The 22,423-nt window shown below is 35.6% G+C and overlaps 1 protein-coding gene and 1 long non-coding RNA gene across 3 annotated transcripts in view; one reads left to right on the forward strand and one right to left on the reverse strand.

Annotated features, from left to right (window-relative positions):
- Positions 1-406: 406 nt before the first annotated feature.
- On the reverse strand, positions 407-2,041 carry LOC144377808 (uncharacterized). The gene is made up of 2 exons (XR_013438976.1): positions 1,957-2,041; positions 407-821 (listed from the first exon to the last, which is right to left on the reverse strand). It is a non-coding gene; the product is annotated as an uncharacterized LOC144377808 (long non-coding RNA).
- Positions 1,198-22,423, forward strand: part of Hif1a (hypoxia inducible factor 1 subunit alpha) — a 45,310-nt gene continuing 24,084 nt past the window's right edge. Inside the window, exon 1 of one of the 2 annotated variants that reach the window (XM_013357468.4) lies at positions 1,198-1,627. In XM_013357468.4, the coding sequence (XP_013212922.1) occupies positions 1,593-1,627 (35 nt within the window). In that variant the 5' untranslated portion in view covers positions 1,198-1,592. 2 annotated transcript variants of the gene reach the window in all.

Genomic DNA, 22,423 nt, shown 5'->3' on the forward strand with positions numbered 1-22,423 from the left:
AGCCACGTTAATATACAACCCAAAGTTAGATTATAATAATACACTAATAAAGATGAGAAGTAAACTAATCTAGTGTTATATGTACAGTGCTTCTTTGTTGAAACAATACATTTTTTAAAAAGTAAAAAGACTGACAATCCTAAAATGTATGATTCCAAAAAATGATTAAGTTTTATTCAGTATCTTGTGAAGGCATGTTAGCAAACAGGCAATACCCCCTTATCAAGTAAACTGGTTGGGTAGTCCCTTTCCCCTCTGTCCTCTACATAATTAACTTAATTCAAAAAGGCAAGTCTCAAACTTAACATAGTCTTCCCTCTTTTCGAGTTCATTTAAGATTATCTTTGGCTCTTTTAAGAAGGACAAGAATGCAAAATAAAAGTCTATCTAAACTATTTCCCTGAAATTCAATCTTACGTTGTAAATTTATTAGTGCTAAAATCATTTATTTGTAAATGTTCAAAACAGTTTCAGATTTTAAGGGAATAGTTTAAGATTCTAAGGGAAACCTGTAACTTTATTTTCCTTGAGGGATTTAGAGCAAGAGGCATTTGTTTGTTTTATATTTTAATTAGTATTTGCTCAGTAATCAATCTTCGTTACAGAAAAACTTAATGGACTTGAGAAGTTCTTCAGTGTTCTACAGCAGAGTGAGCTGGTTGACACAGGCCCGCGCTTGGGTATCTTAGCAAGGAATTACTCCTCCATAACACATCTGTACAAAGACACCAGAAGGCTTGCTGCCACGACACAAAGTCTGCTTTTTTTTTTCAATTGGAAATTCAGAAGAGCTGGGCGGGCAATTCAGTCCAGCATCAGCGCTGAGAAAGAGAGCGGGAAGCTTATATTACCGAACTGAGAGCAGGAAAATGTGATGCAGGCTTGGGACTTGGCAACCGAATCCCTTCTCAGCAGCGCCTCCCAAAGCCAACCACTGTTTTCCCTAGAAGAAGGCACAGAGTCCCCAGACTCCGGCTCAGCCGCACCCCTAACCCCTTTCTCTCCTTCCCAGCTGCACACAGACGAGCACGTGAACGAGGCAGAGCGTCCCAGCTGTGCCTCAGCTGACCGCCTCCTGATTGGCTGAGGGCAATGTGGGCTGGGGTGGGAACTGGCCGCCTGCACCGCTAGCCATTGGCTCTCGGAGAACCCGCCTACCCCTCAGGTGAGGCGGGCCTGCGGGAGCGCGCGCCGGGCTCGGCGGGCGGGCGCGCTCCTCGGCCTCCGCTCCCCTCCCCGCGCGCCCGAGCGCGCCTCCGCCCTTGCCCGCCCCCTGCCGCTGCCTCAGCTCCTCAGTGCACAGAGCCGCCTCGTCTGAGGGGACGCGAGGACCGTCTTCGTCGCGGTTTCGGCCAGCGCGTTGGGCCTGGCCTTGACAAGCAGCGTGAGGAGAGGCTGAGCCGGACCTGGATCCCTGTGATTGCCGCCTGCTCCTCCCACCTCTGGTCTCACGAGGGGTTTCCCGCCTCGCGCCCCCCCCCCACCTCTGGACTTGCGCTTCTTTTCTCTCCGCGTGTGGAGGGAGTCAGTGCTTAGGCCGGAGCGAGCCTGGGGGCCGCCGGCCGTGAAGGCATCGCGGGGACCGATTCACCATGGAGGGCGCCGGAGGCGCGAACGACAAGAAAAAGTAAGCCCCTTCCCTCGGCCGGCCGCCTTCTCCGCTGGCGCCACGAGCCGCCCTGGGCTCCCCGGCCCGCCTCGGCGTTCCTGGGGGGCAGGCCTTTTTGTTTCTGCTTCTCCCCTCCCCTCTCTTTCCCCCAACCTCGCGGGCCGGGCTCCCCCGCTGTCCACGTCGCCATCTTGTCGTGGGGGGTGGGAGACGCCTGGAAAGTGCTTTTCAGGGGCTGGGGTCCGAGCTCTGCTCGCCCCCACTCCCGGCCGCGGGGGCCTTGCGCCGCCCACCCTGCCGCCTCCGAAACCCAGCTTGCTCTGTGCCCGGTCCGGAGGGGACTTTACCTAGCCTGAAAACCCCGGGAAGACAAATGAGCCGCGGCTCGGTCGCCGTTTGCACCCCGAGCTTCCGCTCCTTCCCGCCCCCATCCTCTCCAGTTCCATTGAAAACTCGGCCCCGGGGCGGACCCTGCGCGCCGGCGTAGGCTTCCCTGTGGGGTCGGGGCCTTGGTTCCCGACCGAGGGGTTCGCGTGGTCGCCTATGATCTGTTCCAGCCGCGGAGGGTGTCTTTGCCTTTGTGCATTAGGGATTTATTGCGATGGCTTTAAGATGCTAACTTTTTAGTTTGCACGTGCAGGTTTTGTTTCGTTTTGTTTTAATTGCGTTGAAGAACTTGCCTAGTCTCAGTCACAGTAAGGGAGGGGAATTTGGGAAAATAGCAACATTTTAAACATAACTTCACAATTGGATACTTAACATTTGTATCACCTGTCACGAGAGTTCAGACATTATAAATGAATATAAGCCTCATTCATTCTTGAAAATATTGTAGTGAAAATGTTTAAACTTAAGCAAACAATTTTAATGAGATTGAAAAAAATAGTATATGTCTAGAGCAAACGAAATACAGAAGTAAAATGTCGTAATTTTTTTTTACGACTGTCTTGTTTTTCCTGAAACTGAATTATGTATCTTCAACACACATCCTAAGTAAGTAATCATTCTGTAGAACTTAATGAGGTTTGAGTCTAAGAAGCACATTACAGAAGGATTAAGAATTGTGATTCCAGTTAGTGGTATTAAGAGCGATCCCCCGCCCCTTACACACAGTTTTGTCTACTTAAGAATTTTAACCTTGAGGAAATCATTTTAAGGAATTCAAGATTTATAGTGAGAGTTGTGGTTAGTACACTGGCTTTACTGTTAAGTCCTTCCACTCTTCTGGGAGAGATTAACTTCTCTTATCAGTATCAGCAGAAGATAAACTTGTTTATATTCTTGCTGTTTTGTAGATTGCATGTCTTGGTTCTTATTCAATGAAGGTTTCAAGTTATCATTTTATGCACACCAAAGAAAACCCTTAGAAAATTAAAAAGTGAACAAACAGTTCTAGATGTAATTCAAGTTACCAGAATTGCAATTAATATCGCAGAAGTGATTACAATGCTTTTGATGAAATGACGAGACTGCTGTATTGTAAACCAAAGGCAGATTACCTGTAGGTAGTGGCTATTCTCCTTAGTATATGCTGAGTTCCTTTTAGTACAATGCATTGTTATACACCAGTCATTTCCCTTTTTATATGCAATATTGTATTCATTTCTTTGCCATTCATCAGTTAAGAATATTAAAAACAGGCTCAAAAGGAATGAATGAATGAATTAGCTGCTGTGCATCAGCCCCAGTTCTAAATTAGTTTTTCCAGATTTTCCTCAGACTCGTCTATTATTTTCAAATTTCTCATTTGAAAATTTAGCAACCTCGGATCAGATGACCAGATGGGATTATATTTCTTAATATAGAAGTTCCTAATGTAACTAAAAAAACAACAGTATGTGGTGATGATTACTCTCAACCTTTAGATGCTGCTTATTAAAGCTATCCTTTTGTAACTAAGGTTTTTTGAAAGATAAGAAATTGAGGGGTGGGGAATTTCTTCTTGCCACTTACCCTGTTTAAATTAGTTATCAAAGTTGGGATGGGGAAAACAATTTTGTGTTTTAAAGAAGGCTCAGAAAACTCAAAACCTGGGGAAATTGAAAGAAATCAGAATAGAGAATATGTAATAGATTTAACATGGAGCATTTCATGTTAGGGCTGCACTTATTTAAAAGCACATTCTTATAGATTTTTAGATTTCAAAGGAATGTCAAGAGGTTCATTGTTCTGTTTCAGGCTTCAGGCCAAACTCTCTCAGAGTTTTCCAAAACAAATAGTTATTGGATCATTAAAGTAAAATCTCTGAGAATAGCCATTAATAGCCATTTCTGAATTTCCTTTTTTAACTCTATCCATCAAAAGTTGAGAAGCTTTTTCATTTGTTAGTAAACTTTTTTCTTGTTACAATTTCACTTTGATTTTCCTTTTGTTTGAAGAATCTGCATGTCTGGTGGTTTCGACCTTAGGATATGGAGGTAGATACCTCTAGTTAAGCATCCCAGCCTTTCCCACTTGTGAGTTTGGGCATGTTAGTGAATACTTCTGAAACGTGTTTCCTCCTTTTGAAATGATGATGATGATGATGATAACTGTTTTAGCAGTTATTGTGAAGATTAAATGAAGTAATTTATTTTAAGCATTTAGAATGAGAATGCCTGGAATAGAAATCTTGATAACACTTGTGTACTTAAAAATAAGTGATACCTGTTAATGTTCTACTTTTCACTTCAACAACACTTAAAACTTATTTTTGCAGAACATTTCAAATATTTCTTTTAGTTTCTTTTCTGTCTTCATCTTTTCTATAGCTCTTAAAAATGAAAAAGCTAACATTGGATTCTTGTTAAAGCAGTACATCTCTGGGCCATGTTGGTACCTAGCATCAGTTCTTTTTCCTGAGCATCTGATCTATTCTAGGCATCCTCTTAACACCAATGTTTTCTCCCAAAAATGGGCTACTTTGAATTTACTCTGAACTAATAGTCAGACATTTACAGCATGATGTGTGCTAGTCATGCTGTTTATTTCATCAAGATATGTGCAAGGTGTTACAGTTTTAGAACTGATATTAACTTAAAGCATTATTTGTTCTGATGTCAAAGTTTAGATAATTTTATAAATATTAATTTTTGTTAAAGATGATGTGACAAAATACTGCCAGTGAAGCACCTAGATGGTAGAAAAACTGTCCATTGTTTTTTAATTTCTCCAGAGTTAAGACCATTGACTTCCTTCTCAAGGCAAGGCTTCGAGTTTATATTTTTTATTTGATTTTTGTGGCTTAGTTTGTATGAAATCTATATTGGTGCCCTCTTCTACTGGTATGTGTTTATAGAACTCTCCAGTCGTTTTAGTGTTGCAGTTCATTCCTGTTATCCATTGCAAAGCACCTTGTGCAGTTTAGAGAAGGTCCAGTCTTTCTACCTTTTAACTTCCATTGTCTTTGTGGCTCTAATGGTGTCTGGGCTCAGTTTAGATTTTGTGGTTATGTTCTGTTGTCATATGTCAAGAATGATGTGTAGGAGGTTAAGATGGGTTAGTCTCTGATCTTTCTTTTATTTTAAGAACTCAAAATAGTTTATGATCCTTGGTGGTAGAGTAAAATGTTTCCATGCATGGATGTTCAAGATTAAAGTTATAAATTACTGAGCTTTTACATAAATGTCTCCCCGTAAATGCAATTTTTAATAAAGTAGATACTTGAAATACCCTCTTCCTTTCTTAATTAAGATTTTTGAAACAGTTTGTTTCTCAACTAGATGCAAATAATTTATTATTAAATGTGTTTTTGGATTGGTTTCCTATCAAGAAATTAATTTTAATTTACAGGAAGAAAGTTTGTTTTCTTTTCACTTTAGGACTAGTTATTCAGTTGGGGGATTTTACCCAACCTTCTGTGGCTTGTGATGTATGTGTTTTGTATTTTCTGATTTGTTCTGTAGGATTAGAAAGAATATGAAAGTAAGACAAGCCAGTGTTCTTGTTGATCAGTATTTTTGGTAAAAGTATAGTAAGAATGTTTAAATTAACCACTGGTTTTAGAATTTAAAAAATAATTTATACACCTCTGTCTCTTCAAGGATCAAAATAACTATTTGTGGTGGGCGTGTGGTTCAGTGGAAAGTGCTTGCCTGGCATGCAGGAGGTCCCAGGTTCTACCCCTAGCACTACAAAACATAAAATAATTGGAGTTCAATAAGGTTGATGAGTAAATCAACCATTATTATTATTATTATTATTATTATTATTCTTTCTTCTTTCTCCCCCCCCCCTTTTTGTGGTGTTGGGGATTGCACCCAGGGCCTTGTGCATGCCAGGCAAGTATTCTACCAACTGAGCTAAGCATTTTACCAGCCCTAAATCAACCATTCTTAATTTTTTTTTAACTATTTGTGCATTGAGTTTGATATTGATGTTTTCTGCAATGAAAGTTAATAAGCCACAGCTATTTGCCAGAAATAATTCTTTTAGAAGATTTTAATATATAAAATTTAGAACTTATTAAATACAAACGTGGTGTGGTGGCACATGCCTGAAATCAGAGCTACTTGGGGGGCTGAGGCAGGAGGATCTCAAATTAGAGGTCAGCCTCTGAAAGTTGGCTCAAAAATGGGGAGGAGAAAAAAAAAGAGGTAGTGGGTGGTGTAGCTTGAGTGGTAGTGTACACTGAGCTTAATACCCAGTATACAAGTAAATAAAAATAAAAGTTAAGTGATTACCCCATGAGTTCCCCTGCTATAGCTCTTGAAGTGATGATGTTGCTTTTTTAAAATTAAAAACACATTAGTGCAAAATTTCTCATCCTAAGTGTGCGATCAATAGGATTAAGTATATTCACATTGTTGTATGATCAATCTCCAAAACTTTTTATCTTGTAAAACATATTGTTTATACACATGGAACAACTCCCATTTTCCTCTTCCTTGGAGTCCCTGGCATCCACTTTCTGTTTCTGCAGATTTGACTATTCTAGATACCTCATACAATTTATATCTTTTTGTGATTGGCATATTACACTTAGGACAGTCTTCAAGGTTTATCCTTGTAGCATGTGTCATAATATCCCCTTTTTAAGACTGAATTATGCTCCATTTATATGTACCATATGGTTTATTCATTACCAAATATTTGGGTTGTTTTTACTTCTTGGCTATTGTGATGTTATGAGCTATGAGTGTGTAAATATCTCTTTAAGGTTCTATTTCTTTTTAAATGTTTTGCTGTTGTTGATGAACCTTTATTTTATTTATTTGTATGTGATGTTGAGAATTTAACCCATTGCCTCTCACATGATAGGCAAGTGCTCTACTACTGAGCTACAATCCCAGCTCCTGAGGTCCTATTTTCAATTCTTTTGGATATGTTTCTGGTGAGGTTGCTGGACCATGTAATAATTCTATTTTTAATATTTTTAGGCAGTTGCACCAGTTTATATTGTGATAGTGCACAAGGGTTTCTGTTTTTCCATATCCTCCCCAGCACTTATTTTCTGATTTTTTGGATGTGTGGTTGTAGGGGTTTTGTTGGTTCATTTGTTATGTTTTGTTTTGTTTATCCTGATGGATATATTGAAATCATTGTGTTTTTAGTGTTTGTTAATAATCAGCAAACTTGAAGATAACTTAAAAAAAAATGCTTGCCAGTGGAAAACTTTAACAGAAACGATATTAAGCACCTCTATAGTAGGAATTAAATTTTTTCTGGTGACTCAGGTTTGATCAACCAGAACTTTTTCAGAAAAATTACATTGTATAATGTAGTGCATGATGTACACCTCTATTGTTCTTTTGTGGATAAAGTCCATTTACTTAGTAACTTTGTTTTCAAATATTTAAGACAAATTTAAGCAACATTTTTACAAATTATCCTCAGATGTTATCTTTTAGTTCTTCTGGTAATTTCAACAATCATTATATGAGTGTTTCTTCATTTTTAAGTTTCATTAGGTCATAATATTAAACATAAAGATTATTTCAGGATATGATTTTGAAAATGTATTGTTTTGTAAATGGGAAAATTCAGTGATGGAACATAAGTTACTTTCTTCTTCACTTAGTTGTTTTAAAAGTCACAATGTGTTTAGGTTCATTAATATGAAAATGTCTATCGATACAGTAGTCTTTACTCAGTTACACATGCTCTCTCTTTCCTTCATTTTCCTAATAGTCTGTGAGAATATATTTTTCTAAGTGAAAAACACTATAGTAAAATTAAATGTAAGGTTTAAAGTAATAAACTTAAAGTCTTTAAGGGTTGGAATATATTTCTGTACTTTTGAATCTTGTAGATTTAAATGCAAAGCAAATTTCTTTAAATTGATCCCTTTTTCCACAATAAAATCAGATATATGTTTCCATGGGCAAAATCCCAAATAGACTGAAATTTGAAATTTGTGATATAAAAGGGAATACTGGCACACAGTGAGCTCTTAATATTTGAATGAATAAATGAATAAATGGATAAACAAAGAATGCACAAAAATATTTTTGAAGGATGCTTTTTTTTTCTTTTAAAGTATTCATTACCCTTTGTTCTGTATCTACCTTTTCTTAGGAATTTTTCTCAGGTTGAGAATCTGTCTGCTACTTTAGAACAGTCTTCAATCTTGAATTTTAAGTTTTGTTTGTTTTTGGTATCTAAGATTGAACTCAGGGCCACTTAACCACTGAGCCACATCCCCAGCTCTTTTTTGTATTTTATTTAGAGACAAGGTCTCACTGAGTTGCTTAGAGCCTCGCCAAGTCGCTGGAGCTATCTGTAAACTCTTGTTCCTCCTGCTTTAGCCTCCTGAGCTGCTGGGATTACAGGCATGTGCCATCTGCACACAGCTTGAATTTTAATTTTTTTATTATCCATTTGATATTTTCAGTACTTATTAGAACCAGGCTGGAGAACATATTTCCTTAATAAATATAGCTATGTAACATGTACTTGGTTGCCTTGAAAGTAACTCAATATCCTTCTTTGAAGTATGTTAAGAGTGACTGTGTATCCTTAAAACAATTATATAACATGTAATAAATGAAATATAAATGATAGCTATTGTTCTACAGGTGCTTGGTGCTGGTAATATAACATGACCATACTGGAAATGTTCTTCAAAAAATGCATAATCTACTGGAAGAGTCATCATGGAGCAGATTGTTTAAGTACAACCTTAGTGTCAGAGTTTGAATTAATAGTTCTTGTGCCCTGTTTACAACCTTGAGGAAGGTATCTGGTTCAGTTCTATTATAGTAAAATGATAAAATTCCAGAATCTCATAGAGAATTTAGATACACTTCAGGTCTAGCCTTTATGTTTCATATAACCTGACTGCAGTGCAGCCCTTCTTAGAGAATATTGTTCACACATAAGTGAATGTACACATACCCTTGTTTGTAGTGTTATAAAAATAGTTGAACATTGCCCTATTAATACATAGTTTTTCTTTTTAAAAATTATACAAATGATACATGTATCTGTTCTCATTGTAAAAAGTATTTAACTATAAATACATATAGAGTAAAAATTAAAAGTCCCCTTCACCACTACCACCACAATCACCACTACTGCCTTGATCAAAGAATTATTCTTAATAATTTAATGTGTCTCTAGTAGATCCTTTTCATTTATAGAATTTATTATACATAATTTGGAACATAATTTGTTCTGCCTAGCTCAAGTGTTTTACATTTTTCATTTATCATTTTAACATTTTTCCTTTAACATTATGTCTTGGCTGCCTTTTGTTGCTAGTATAATAATTACTTTTTCTCTTTATAGCTGAGTATCTCTTGGTGTGGATATATCATAATTTGTATAGTCAATCCCAATTGATGAACACTTGGGATCTAATCTATCTTAATTCAGGGGCTCTCTACCACAGAACTACATTCCCAGCCCTCTTTAAGTTTTATTTTGAGACAGAATCTTGCCAAGTTGAAGATAGCTTCAAACTTGTAATTCTTTTGCCTCAGTCTCTGGAATAGGAATTATAGGTGTCTATTTCTGGCAGTATGTTTCGAATGTATTGCCATTATGAGCAAGGCACAATGAACATAGATGGGAGTGTGTGTGTGTGTGTGTGTGTGCGTGCACGTGCGTGTTTGTACGTATAATTTTATCTATTCAAAATCACAACAAAACATTGGGAAAATATAAATGTAAATACAGAAAAAATATGCTTATAATTCTATCACTTAGTGATAACCAGTTAACTTTTCCCATATTCCATTTTTTTTAGTGTGTGTACATGCATGTTTTCATTAGCTAAAATAATACTATTTGATGTACTTTTATATCCTTTCTCACTTTTTATGAGTATTTTTTGCATTTTAAAAGTTTTCCAATATCAGTTTGATCCACTGAAGCTTAGAGGCACTACAGAGGCTTCATGACTAAAAGCACTGATGTCAGTAAAATGACTGCATTTGAACCTAGTTCTGTTTCTAGCTAGTTTTGGCCTACCTTCTCTGTATTATATAATGTCTCTGTGTCTTAGTTTTTTTGTCTATAACTGTCTTAAAGTTAGCACAAGTGTTTAAAATAATGCTTAGTCAATATTTGTATGATGGTGTTTGCCATTGGTATCTTTGGTATTATTAACCTTGTATTAGACACTGTTTTTAAAATTTTTGTTAGTATAAATTGCTGTGAAGATCTTAGTTCATAATCAGGAATGCAAAGACCTTAAATTTAAATATTAAGGCTTTTGATAGCTAATTTTGGATGACTGCCTAATGGTTCTTTAATCTTATAAGACATTTGATTGTGAATGTTAATAATCATAGGATACCAAGACTGGTTTGCCAAAGAATGAGAAGTTTTAAATTAAAATTTCCCTAAGAACTATTTAATAGAGGCTAACATCATCAGCATTATTCTGAAGTTTATATAGCCTTTAAGAATTTTGGGATTGGGGATGTAGCTCAGTGGGAGAGTGATCCTCTAATATGCTTGAGGCCCTGTGTTAGATCACCAGCACTGCAAAAAAATTTTTTTGTTAAGAGTTATTAATAGTTATTATTTTGATCCACCAAATCTCCCCCTTTCTAAATCAATATTTGGCAGTTTTGAGAATATCTTTTTGAAGATCATTTGAGTGCTTTTTTGGGTAGGTGGGGGGTTACTGGGGTTTGAACTGAGCTACTTCCCCAGCCCTATTTTGTCTTTTATTTAGAGACAGAGCCTCACTGAGTTGCTAGTGCTCATCGTTGCTGAGGTTGGCTTTGAACTCATTATCCTCCTGTCTCAGCCTTCTGACTATCTGGGATTACAGGCATGTGCCACTGTGCCTGGCCATTTGAGTGTTTTTTAGTAGTATAAATGAACATCATTTAGTGTCTAATATGAAATCTTCACTCCTCCTGATTTTGAGTTTCGAAGTGTTTTTTAATATATATTTATTTTTAGTTGTAGTTGTAAAGGTAAACAATACCTTTATTTTTATGTGGTGCTGAGGATCGAATCCAAGGCCTTGCACATGCTAGGCGAGTGCTCTACCACTAAGCCACAACCCCAGCCCGAGTTTCCAAGGCTTAACAGTTATATAATGTTGTAGTTATAATTTGAAGCATAAACGATGATCTCTAGCTAGAGATCAAATTTATTACTGACAATGATTGTAAATTATTTAGTAGATGTAATCCAAGATGGTAATAAGCTTAAAAATCCCTGAGTCTTAAAAATCTGTTAAATATATACCATAACATAAATCTTGTGTTGAATGCCGTGAAGAGCACATTTATTTTTCAGATCTATGATATAGGTATCTTAAGTTTGGTGATGAAGAAGTGTATCCTCAACAATTTTTCATTTGTTTTCTTCTGTTTTGATATTCCCATGCAAAGTCAGTGAGCCCACATTCTCTCTAGGATTCTTGGAATGAACCACAGGATCTTTATATCAGACCTACAAAGTGTTTCTCACAACCTTTAAGCTGTCTTGTCCAGACTGACCTATCTATTCTTTCAGCCATTTCACTCCTATGTCTGAGCCTTTTCTTGCTTCACCTTAATTTTTCTTCGTGTTTCACTTCACCTGTATCTTCTCCTTTTTATTCAGTTGTCTTTTCTGAGATTTGATTGATTAAAAAGTTAAAGAATAATTCTCCTTTGACTTTCCTTGATATAGGTATGAAAATTCCATTACTTTCTACTTTCTTCACAAAATGTACTTAAACCCTGGTTAAAGATATGAATAAGAATAGGCATGACACCACTGTCTTCTCCCATGCTTATAACAGACATAGCATCACTCTTTTTCCATAGATAATATCATTTGCTTCATGATTTTATTCATAAAGTTTTTCAGGCAGTTAAACCTTATCATACCTATTATCATTCTTGCCATACGGTGATACTAAAACTAATTTTAAAAGAAATCTTTTGACGTTAGGTACAGGTGTATTCTGTTTTAATAAAACCTGCTATAAAGTTGGGAATTGATTGATTATTCTTATTGCTTTATAATGGCATTTAAATAGGAGTTCCCTGGATATATTAAAAATAATTTGATTTGGCTAACCTAGTTTTTAAAACATTTAATGTACTTTGAAAGTTTTTGGTGGATGGAAAAAACTTGAGAACCACAGGAATTCAGAAAGAAATATAATTACCTATAATTTCACTACCTAGAAAAGAGTGTTGTCCGTATTTTGGTGACTATTTCTATCTTATTTCTACAAATACATATATGTGTGTTTCAATAACTGTGGGATTAGGGTTATTTATTGTGTTTTTTAAAAAATATTTTTTAGTTGTCAATGGACTTTTGTTTATTTATATGCAGTGCTAAGAATTGAACCCGGTGCCTCACATATGCTAGGCAAGTGCTCTCCACTGAGCCACAATCTCAGCCTCTGTTTACTCTACTTTAAAAAAAAATTACATCTACATTTTTTTGCAGTCTAAAAAGCATGGAAAAGATTCTTAAAATTTTGTAGGATTGTGATAAGGATTAAATTAGATAATAATGTATGTGGTTAGTATAGTATATGGCTCTTAGTAGTCTTTAGATATTAAATATAATCTATTTACCCATTATTACCTTTATATTTAAGTCTGGTCTCGAAGTAGGAAAAGATATTATGAATACATCACAATGACAGATTCTTTCTAAGACTCTATTTTTTACTATTTTTCTCAGGTTTTTGAAGTTTGTTCAGGAAATAAAGAATATGACTAAGGAAATGATTTACGTGGAATTGTTGAAGGCTTATCTAAAAATGTTTGACTTACTTATGTAGTGAGCATTTAAGTACTATTACATTGCCATTAAATATAAAATTTTTTGTTTACCACACTGGGGATTGAACCTGGTGTACTTAACCACTGAACTACATTCCCAGTCCTTTTTATTTTTTATTTTGAGACAGGGTCTGGCTGAGTTGACCAGGCTGGCCTCTTAACTTGTGATCCTCCAGTGTCAGTCTCCTGAGTTGCTGGGATTAGTCTGTGTCACCACCGTGCCCAGCTTTGTAGTAGTTTTAAAGGTTGAAAGATATTGCATTATGTAAATGTCCTATCATTTCCCTATTTGGGACATAAATTGAATCTAATATTTCCCTTATTAACAGTTTTATGATGAATAGCGTATAGTTGATGGTTATTTCTTAATTCTAAAAAATAAAGTCACTGGGTTAAAAAGTGTGTAAATTTTAAAGCTTTCACTACTATTGTTTGTTTATCTTTTGGAAAGTTTGAACTATTGTACATGCTCTAGTAGTACTTGAGTATCATCTTGAACTCTTATCATTAATGTTCTTTTTGAATTTCAAAATGGAAGCTTGGTAAGTATATTAGGATTCTTTTTATTATAATTACAAAGCACAACTCAGAATACTTTAAAGGGGGGAAATGCAATTACTGGCTCATACAGCCTAACTTTGCGATAAGAAACAGTTAAATACAGAATTTTAAATGATGTTCTCAGAGTGTAATCCCTGCCTTTGTCTTAAATATTACTTTGCTTATGTATCTTTGCTCTCTGCATGCTGGCTAGCATCTTTGTATTGCTGACAGGCAATACAAAATAATATATCTATGGTATAAAAGATAGTAAGTGGCTTCTCTACATCTGTACCCACTTTGTCTTCTAGTGTGCTTGTATCAGTTTCCTGGAAGAATACCAATTTACCCTGCCTGGACTATTGTTAACTATGTGATCGGGGTTTCCTGATTACTTGTTAATATCTTATTATATATTATTTGGCTGCCATGTAGATTTTCACCTCACACAGAGGACCCTTGATCAATGCTGTTATTTTAATAATGGTCTGTGGGGTTTTTGCATATCACCTGAAATTATATTCTATAGAGCTTCTTCAAGCATAGTCATTCTGAAATTGTTCTTGCCATAACTTTTGGGAAGCTTAAATTCTCTTCTATGGAATAGTGTTTTCATTTCATCTCCTTAAGAAAAAGATAGTAAAAGCTAAGATCAGATCTTGGGCTGTACTACTTGTGCCACTTTCTCACTGTGTGCCCTTGCACAAGTTGCATCATCTTCTAGGTCTCACTTTCCTCATCTATAAATTGGGATGATAAGAATAATTTTCTTATAAGATTGTGATGAGGATAAAACAAGATATTAACCCATGTGAAATACTCAGAACAGTTCTTGGAAAAGGTAAGGATTTCATATAAAGAAACTATATTCATATTATTATAGTATCTGATAAGTAGTTTTCAGAGGAGTTTCACTCCCTTGAACTCTGATGAAACTGTTTGGAATCACTCAAGCCTTCCTTGGGATAATCCAATACAGGCTATTCCTTTGGGCTAAGCCACTGTGAACCTATGTTGAAAAAAAAAAAACAGAACAAAATGAATGGATAAAGAAAATGTGGTATTATGTACACAATGGAATATTACTAAGCTTTTAAGAAGAATGAAATTATGGCATTTGCAGGTAAATGGATGGAGCTGGAAAATATCATGCTAAGCAAAATAAGCTAATCTCAAATAAACAAAAGCCAAATGTTTTCTCTGATATGCAGATTCCAGTTCACAATGGGGATGGCACTAGGGAAAAATCAAGGTATTTTGGATTAGGCAGAGGGGAGTGAAGGGAGGAGAGGGGATAATAGGGTAAGAAGGATAGTAAAATGAATTGGACATTATTACCCAATGTACATAAGTGATTGTAGGAGCGGTGTGATTCTATAACATGTACAACCAGAAGAATGAGAAGTTATACTCCATTTATGTATGATGTGTCAAAATGCATTCTGTTGTCATGTATAACTAATTAGAACAAATAAAAAACATTTAAGGTTACTTATGATCAAACCTGCATCAATTTAATTTAATCTGCAAACGATATTTATTGAAAAAAAATTTAAGGGAAAAAGTAGCATTAACTCAACAGTGAAATAGTTAATGCTGTTTTTCCTTTAAGGGTTCATCACAGCTCTAGCACCTTGGCTACTATAGCCTTTAACAGATTGTTGTGCATTATTTATTCAACAGATCTTTGTGTATCCAATTTATTGAGCTTGGCACTTTTGATGTTTCAGGCCACAGTTGAATATTCAGCTTTTTGTGTTGAGTCATCTAGAGCATGTTCCAGTTTTTAAATTTTTTTAGTATAATGCAATTTCAAAGCTGAAGTTCATGTAAAATATTGACTTAGATTTAAGTTTAATCACTTAATACTTATCTATAGTCATGTTTACTAATTTGTCCAGTCTATTTTTAGAATTTCTGAGAAATACAAAAAGCATTCTCATAAGACCCTCTATTCATTTTGGGCAGCTATACAGGGTAAAAATGGGAGTTCATAATCTGCTTGAATCAAATGTATGAAATATGATATGTCAAGAGCTTTGTAATGTTTTGAACAACTAATAATAAAAAATAAATATTAGAAAGTTCTTTATTCCAGTATTTCTCAATTCTGACTAATATTTAGATGTCTTCTAAAGCAAAATAATCCTTGTGAACCTTTGATATGTGCCCAGTGACCTCAGTCTGAATATACTACATTAAAAAAATGTAACCCTATTCTTTTTAGTGATCATTTGGTGCAGGTTTGATCATAAGTAACCTTAAATGAAGCCTTCTGGCTGGAATACAGAAGTATGTAGAGATGATGTAGGTGATCCAGAATATGCTTTTTTTTTTTTTTTTTACATTGTCACCAAAATGAAAACAGTTTTTAAAAAATTCTCAGAATGTGCCTTCAATACTGCTTTAACATTATTGAATAAACCCCTGCCATGTTGTAATTCCCACTTATTACTCTCTGGAGTTGCATAAATCACTAGATCTATGACATCCTTTTCTGAAAGTAGCTATCACTTTTCTTTCTTCTCAAGGAAAAAAATTCCCAAACTACTTTTATCTTTTAATATAAAAGTATTCATTTACATATCTAATTTGTGGAAAGGCATAGACCATATTTTAAAATGTAGCTTCATGTTTTCAGGTGGAATCTGAGTCCTGCCATTTACTGATCATGTTTAAAGACTAGGAAATAGGCCAGGTACATGGTGGTGTATGCCTGTAATCCCAGCAGCTCGGGAGGCTGAGGCAGGAGGATTCTGAGTTCAAAGCCAGCCTCAGCAAAAGTGAAGTGCTAAGCAACTGAGACCCTGTCTCTAAATAAAATACAAAATAGGGCTGGGAATGTGGCTCAGTTGTTGAATTCCATTGAGTTCAATCCCTGGTACCCATCCCAACCCCCTAAGAAAAAGACTGGGAAACAGGATCCCAGGGTTACTTGGGAAATTTTATTTGGTAACATAGGTTAGGATGGATTAATTAGATCAAAAACAGAGACTCTTGCTTCAGGAGAATGTTTCCTGTGTCACCATTTCCAGACTCTTCATCATGGTCAAGGTTTAGAACTAAATGGAAAAGGTTTTTTGAGTATGATTTCTATGTTGTGCTTTTGTTCCAATCCATGTGATTTTTTTCATTTTTTTTAGGTACTTAATTACTATAAACTTATACATTCTCCTTCCTATTCAAGCAAATGAATTATTTTAAGGACATGTTCTTCTGAATATACACAAAGTTTAATGTCACTGACCTTCTTAAGTACTTACTTAGACCATGTAAGACAGGAAACAAAACTATTTACAAGCTGAAAAGGAAGTACAATTGTTGGCCATCTGTATCTTTGGGTTACACATCTACAAAATCAACTATTCATAGCTAAAATATTCAGGAAAAAACAATTGCATCTGTAATGTATATATGCAGATTTTTTTCTTGCTGTTATTATTCCCTAATCAATACAATACTACAAATGATTTAAATGATACAAGACTATACACCGTTACATGGAAATACTGTGCTGTTTTATGAGACTTGAACGTCCATGGATTTTAGTGTCTGGGAGGGGTTTCTAGAACAAGACTCCTAAGAATACTGGGACACTCCTGTACTGCAAAGGGAAAAGAGTTAAGAGTAGGTGATACGATTTGGGAAAGCCAGTAACCCAGCTGTCATCCAAAGATGGTGATATCTTAACTCTGATGTTTGTGGCATTCATTAAGTAGGGTCTTAAAAGGTGATTTTTCAAAAAATTGTTTCAGAGAAATGGTGGCGGGGGTGGGGTGGGGGTCTGCACAATTATCATGTTCTTCAATTGATCATGTTTGAAATATATTGATATTTTTGAGGCAAAGTTGCCTTGTATTTTATTAAATCACTCATTTTTGCTGTTTTTGTCACTGGTTTTAACTCTAGCATCTTATTCCCAGCAACTGCTCTTTACTAAACAAAGTATTATATGGTATGTGTATTTAGCTATAGTCAAAAATAAGTTTTCCTCATTGTTTACAATATTTGCTGCCTTCTTTAGTTAAACTTCTGCTATAACACCTAATGGTTCTCCAATTTCTGTGGCATAAGAAAGAAAACAACCGAGTATTTAATGTGCATTCAAGTTTTATTTGCAAAATGAATGTTTTTTTCATTTTAGATTATTTTACTAACTTATGCTATAAACAAAATCTGTTTTGATCCGGAATTGGTATTGATCCTCTAAACAAGTCTTTGAGCCCAACTAAATATAAGGTAGTATGTTAGATAAATAAAAGAAAAAATGTGTGTGTGTGTATGTGTGTGTGTGTGTGTGTGTGTGTGTGATGTTTTTACTCCAAGATGGAGGATATCAAACTTTAGCTTACATCACAATTCCCTGGAGGAGTGCATGGAGTTTTTTTGTTGTTGTTGTTTTGCGGTTCTAGGGATTGAACACAGGACCTCACTCAGGCTAGGCAAGTACTTTACTACTGGGTTCCCTGTCCCCACCTAGACCTTTTTATCTTTTGAGACAAGGGTAGCTAAGTTGCCTAGCTTTGAGTTGGCCTCAAACTTAATATCCTCCAGTTTCATCCTCCCAAGTAGAGTAATTGGGGATTTACAGGTATGTGCCATCTACCCTGCCCCACAGAGGAATTCTTAAAGCACAGATTGCTGGATTATTCTGGGGGCTGTTATAGAAAAAGACTACGAAGTGCAAAGAAATAAGGAGATGAAAGAAAGATTTTTTACTCAAACTTACATCAGGTATGCTTACTTTTATTTAAAAGTGCAATATCCAGGTAATCACAGTAAATTCGAATATTATGCCTTGTTGGTAGTACTGACATAGCTATGCTGGTTAATTGTGATTGTAATATATGGAGCACAAAAGCACTGATGAGCACAGATCAGAGATTCCCCAAAAAGAATGCATAAAGGGCAGTCAGCTTTTCTTTGCCTAAAATCAAAGCCATATACCAGATTATGGCCAAATACCAAAGTTAAAGACAGACTTTCACACATCTCTGCTGAGGACACAAAGATGAATGAGGCAGTTTCCTATGCCCAAGAAACTATAAGGGTTGTTAAGGAAGACAATATAGCCAAATAACTGGCATGCTCAATTCAACTGGGAGAGAGTTTTGAAAGACAACCCCAGAAACAAAAATGAGCAGACTCTTGAAAGTTTCTTGTGTAAATTTACTAAGCCATATATTGAGAAGAGTATCACAGGAAGATGGTAGAGCGAGCAAGCCAGAAAGGAATGACATAGGGTGCTCTTGAGTAACTGCAGTGTGGTAAATGATGAAGAGATACACAGGAATTAGGTAAGGGTGCTTCTTTTTTAAGATAATTAGATTTTGTCCTTGTACATTGGTAGGATTTTAAGCAGGATATAATATCAGATTTTTTATTTTTTATTAATGATGGTGATTTGAAGGCAGTCAGGGTTAGTAACAACGATCAGTCAATGGTTCCCAAACGTCACTATGTATCACATGCATCTTGGGAATTTTTAAAAACCCAAATTTTGGGACTCTGCCTCATATATACTGAATCTGAATTTATAAAGAAAGGACCTACAGATTTGAAATATGTAATATCTCCAAGTAATTATGATGCTGCCAGACTAGCATTTGTGAATATAGCATTAGGAGGCTGTTTAATAGACTAAGTAGGGGATCATCTAAGTTCCCCAAGAGCTGTTCTGCTCATTACTATATGGTGCATGGTACTGCATATGTGCTTTAGCCTTTATTCTTCAGTTTGGCCTAATATAAGTTAGAACTTGGTAAAATCATAATAAGGAAGTTGTTGTAACTGCCACACATATGCAGTATCATGCATATGTGCAATTTAGAGTAGAATTGTATATTTTACTGTTTGACTGGTACCAAATTGAATGTTTCCTGAAACATGCAAAAAATCTAGTTTTCCCAAGTAGGAGCACTCAGCCAGCTTAGTCAGTAGTCCTGTGCAAGTAGCAACACAATGCTCAGTCAAGGGAGAACAGTTAACTGGATTCTCTTATGGAAATGTGAGATTTTTATACCAAGAAGTGATTGTGTGTTAATTTGTTTAGAGGTATTCTGTTTTTTAAATCCCTTCATATGTGCTGTGAAATATAAACCAAGAACTGGTAAATCTTTCTTTTGTTTTCCTGTGAAAAATGATGGAACTGAAAAATATCAGCATTAGAACTTGAGCGTTACCTTTCAGTATTTATGCCATGATCATACTAAATTCTAGAGGCAGATCTTTTCTTTCTTTTCTTTTTTTTTTTTTTTTTTAATATTTTTTAGTTGTCAATGGACCTTTATTTTCTTTATTTCTATGTGGTGCAAGGCAAGCTCTCTACCACTGAGCCATAACCCCAACCCCAGATCTTTTCTTACTTAAAAAACAGTCTCAGGAATGTAGCTCAATGGTAGAACCCTTACCTAGCATGTGCAAGGCCCTGGATTCAGTCCCCAGTACCATAAAAACAAAAAAACAAATCAACAAAATTCTCAGAAAGCACATCTCCCCTTAGGAGAATGCATATTATGTGCATTAGTTTAAAGTGTAGATCTAAATGTTTTTAATATTAAAAAAAAAGACTTCAGCCTTTATTCTAAAGTTTGGTCTAATATAAGTTAGAACTTTGTAAAAGCAGATAAAATCATAATAAGGAAGTTTTAACTGCCACACTGATCAACAAGTAAAAAACAATAGTGAACTAAAATTTTCAAATAGCTGTTCTGTACAGATACAAGTCTAGTGGAGTCTACAGCATAGATTAAATTACAGTCCTCTTGTTTTCTCCCCTCAGTGGTTAGCTGGTACATATTTAAAGATTGCTTTGAAGAGCTGGTAGACAGTGAAGCAGAGAGCACTGATGACCATTGCAGTAGGTGCCTTTCAATTAAGATTTTGGCTTTACAAGCAGACTCAAAAAAGGCTTGGTAATGAATCCCTCTGAATAGCTTAGGGTCAAGTTTTAAATTCCAGAGCCAACCCCAATAACTTCTCTATGTATTTGGATTTGTGAGGTTGACAAATTTTAAACTTTGTAATAATAGCCTACACTTATGAATACATGTCTTGATAATTAGAGTGAGTTTTTGAGAGGCAGCGTAGTCCAATAGAAACTACAGCTAGACTGCTCAAGTTAAAATCAAATCTTACCATTTATTAACTGTGTAACCTTGGGTAAGCTATTTAACCAGGATCTTTATCTGTAACATGGTGATGATAATGAGAATTAAGCAAGTTAATTGGTGAAAAAATGTTTAAAAAACCACCATGTACATAGTAAGCACTGTAGTAGATGTTTGAACTTAAAGGTGCAGGCAAAAATGCCAACTAAAGAAGCAGCATGAAAAACTTCCTTGTATTTTTCTTGAGCCTGAGACTTTAAAAAGTATAGGTCAATTAATATAGAGATGGGTTGGCAAAAATTAATAAATAGAAAGATCCAACTTGTACTCTGAACAAAGCCAGAGTTTTTCATCAAGTAGAACTGAGGGCTATTTTTCAAAAATTTTCTACATTAACTTTAGTAGAAATAAGTCTTATCATTTGCTAATGTTTTAAATGCTTATGGTTTATCTTCAGTTATTTTTTTGTATGGGAGGTGGGATATTGATCCCCCCAGGTATTTAACCACTAAGCTACATCCCCAGATATAGATAGATAGATAGATAGATAGATAGATAGATAGATAATATACATGTCTTTTTTTTTTTTTTAACAGAGTCTTACTAGGTTACTTAAGGTCTGCCTTGCTAAATTGCTGAGGCTGGCTTTGAATTTGCTATCCTCTTGCCTCAGCCTCCTCAGTTGCTGGGATTACAGGCATGTGCTACTATGCATATTAAGCAAAAATACTACCACTGGGCTTAACTTCAGTTCTTAAAGTTACTTATCTTTATAATCAGGAATGCTTAAAGGGTTTGGGGGTGCAATTAGTAATAGTAGTATAAATAGATGACTTAATGCCTGCAGTTGTTTTGTGCAGTAATCTCAAGTAATAGGCATTCTTTTTAAAACAATTGTTTATTCATAAACTTTTAACTTTTATTTTATTTTTTGTGGTACTAGGGATTGAATCCAGGGACTTATGCATACTAAGCAAGAATACTACCACTGGGCTACATCCCCACCCCTTGACCATATTCTTAACAGACAAATCAGTAATGGACCTTGATCTGTACTTCAAAACAACATAGATGTAATTGATAATTCATTTGCATGCTGAAAATATGCTTAGTTCCTTCTAGTTTACACACCTTTTATTGTGTGATCTAAAGAATCATCTTTGTGGGACCCAGATCCCTGACAAATAATTCTTGATCAGTGCTGTAATTCTGTGGTATATGACTGTTAAAGTGGGCCTTCCTGTGAGTAGACAAGAAATTGGGCAGTTCAGATGCTGAAACTCCTAAGAACTTTGAAAGCTTTAGCTTAAAAAATAGAGAATTTTTTTTTCAAGAGTTCCCATTCACATGGGAAGAACATCATATACATTTCTCCTTTAAACCTTTTATTATAGGGCTGGAGGTGTAGCTTAGTGGTAGAGTGCCGGCATGCTTAGCAAGTGTTTGAGACCTTGGCTGGGTTCAATCCCGAGCACCTGGTTGGAGGTAGGGCTGTGGGGGGTGTCATTTATTAGGTCCCCTGGTTTTGATTGGTGCCTTGTAGAGTATTTCAGCTCATATCATATTACTTGTTTTCTTGAAACTATTTTCTTCCAAAATTCAGGCTCATGCTCAAAAATTTTTTTCTTACAGTCTACATGTACTAGCTTAAATGTTTTAACCAGCCTCACATTTCTAATGGATTTGCCTTGAAGATTATTGCCATACCTTATACAAGTATTTCAAAAGGTATGGAGACATATATAACCATTGTTGATACTTTTAAATGCATGTAACATTTATTATAAGGATTTCAATTTTTTACCATGTCTTTCATTTGGGTAGTTATTTATTAGTGGCTTAGATTAGTTGAGTACTTCAGAAAAAGGAAGCCAGTGAGTTTGATTCAAGTTGTTTGTAAGATTCTGAAACCTGAACCAATTATTGCATTTAATATTCAGTTTTATCCTAAAGTTGATCGATACTCTTTTTGATGATTTTACTTAAACTGATAG

This window comes from Ictidomys tridecemlineatus, chromosome 5 (assembly GCF_052094955.1).
Source record: "Ictidomys tridecemlineatus isolate mIctTri1 chromosome 5, mIctTri1.hap1, whole genome shotgun sequence".
In the NCBI taxonomy this organism is placed as follows: Eukaryota; Metazoa; Chordata; class Mammalia; order Rodentia; family Sciuridae; genus Ictidomys; species Ictidomys tridecemlineatus.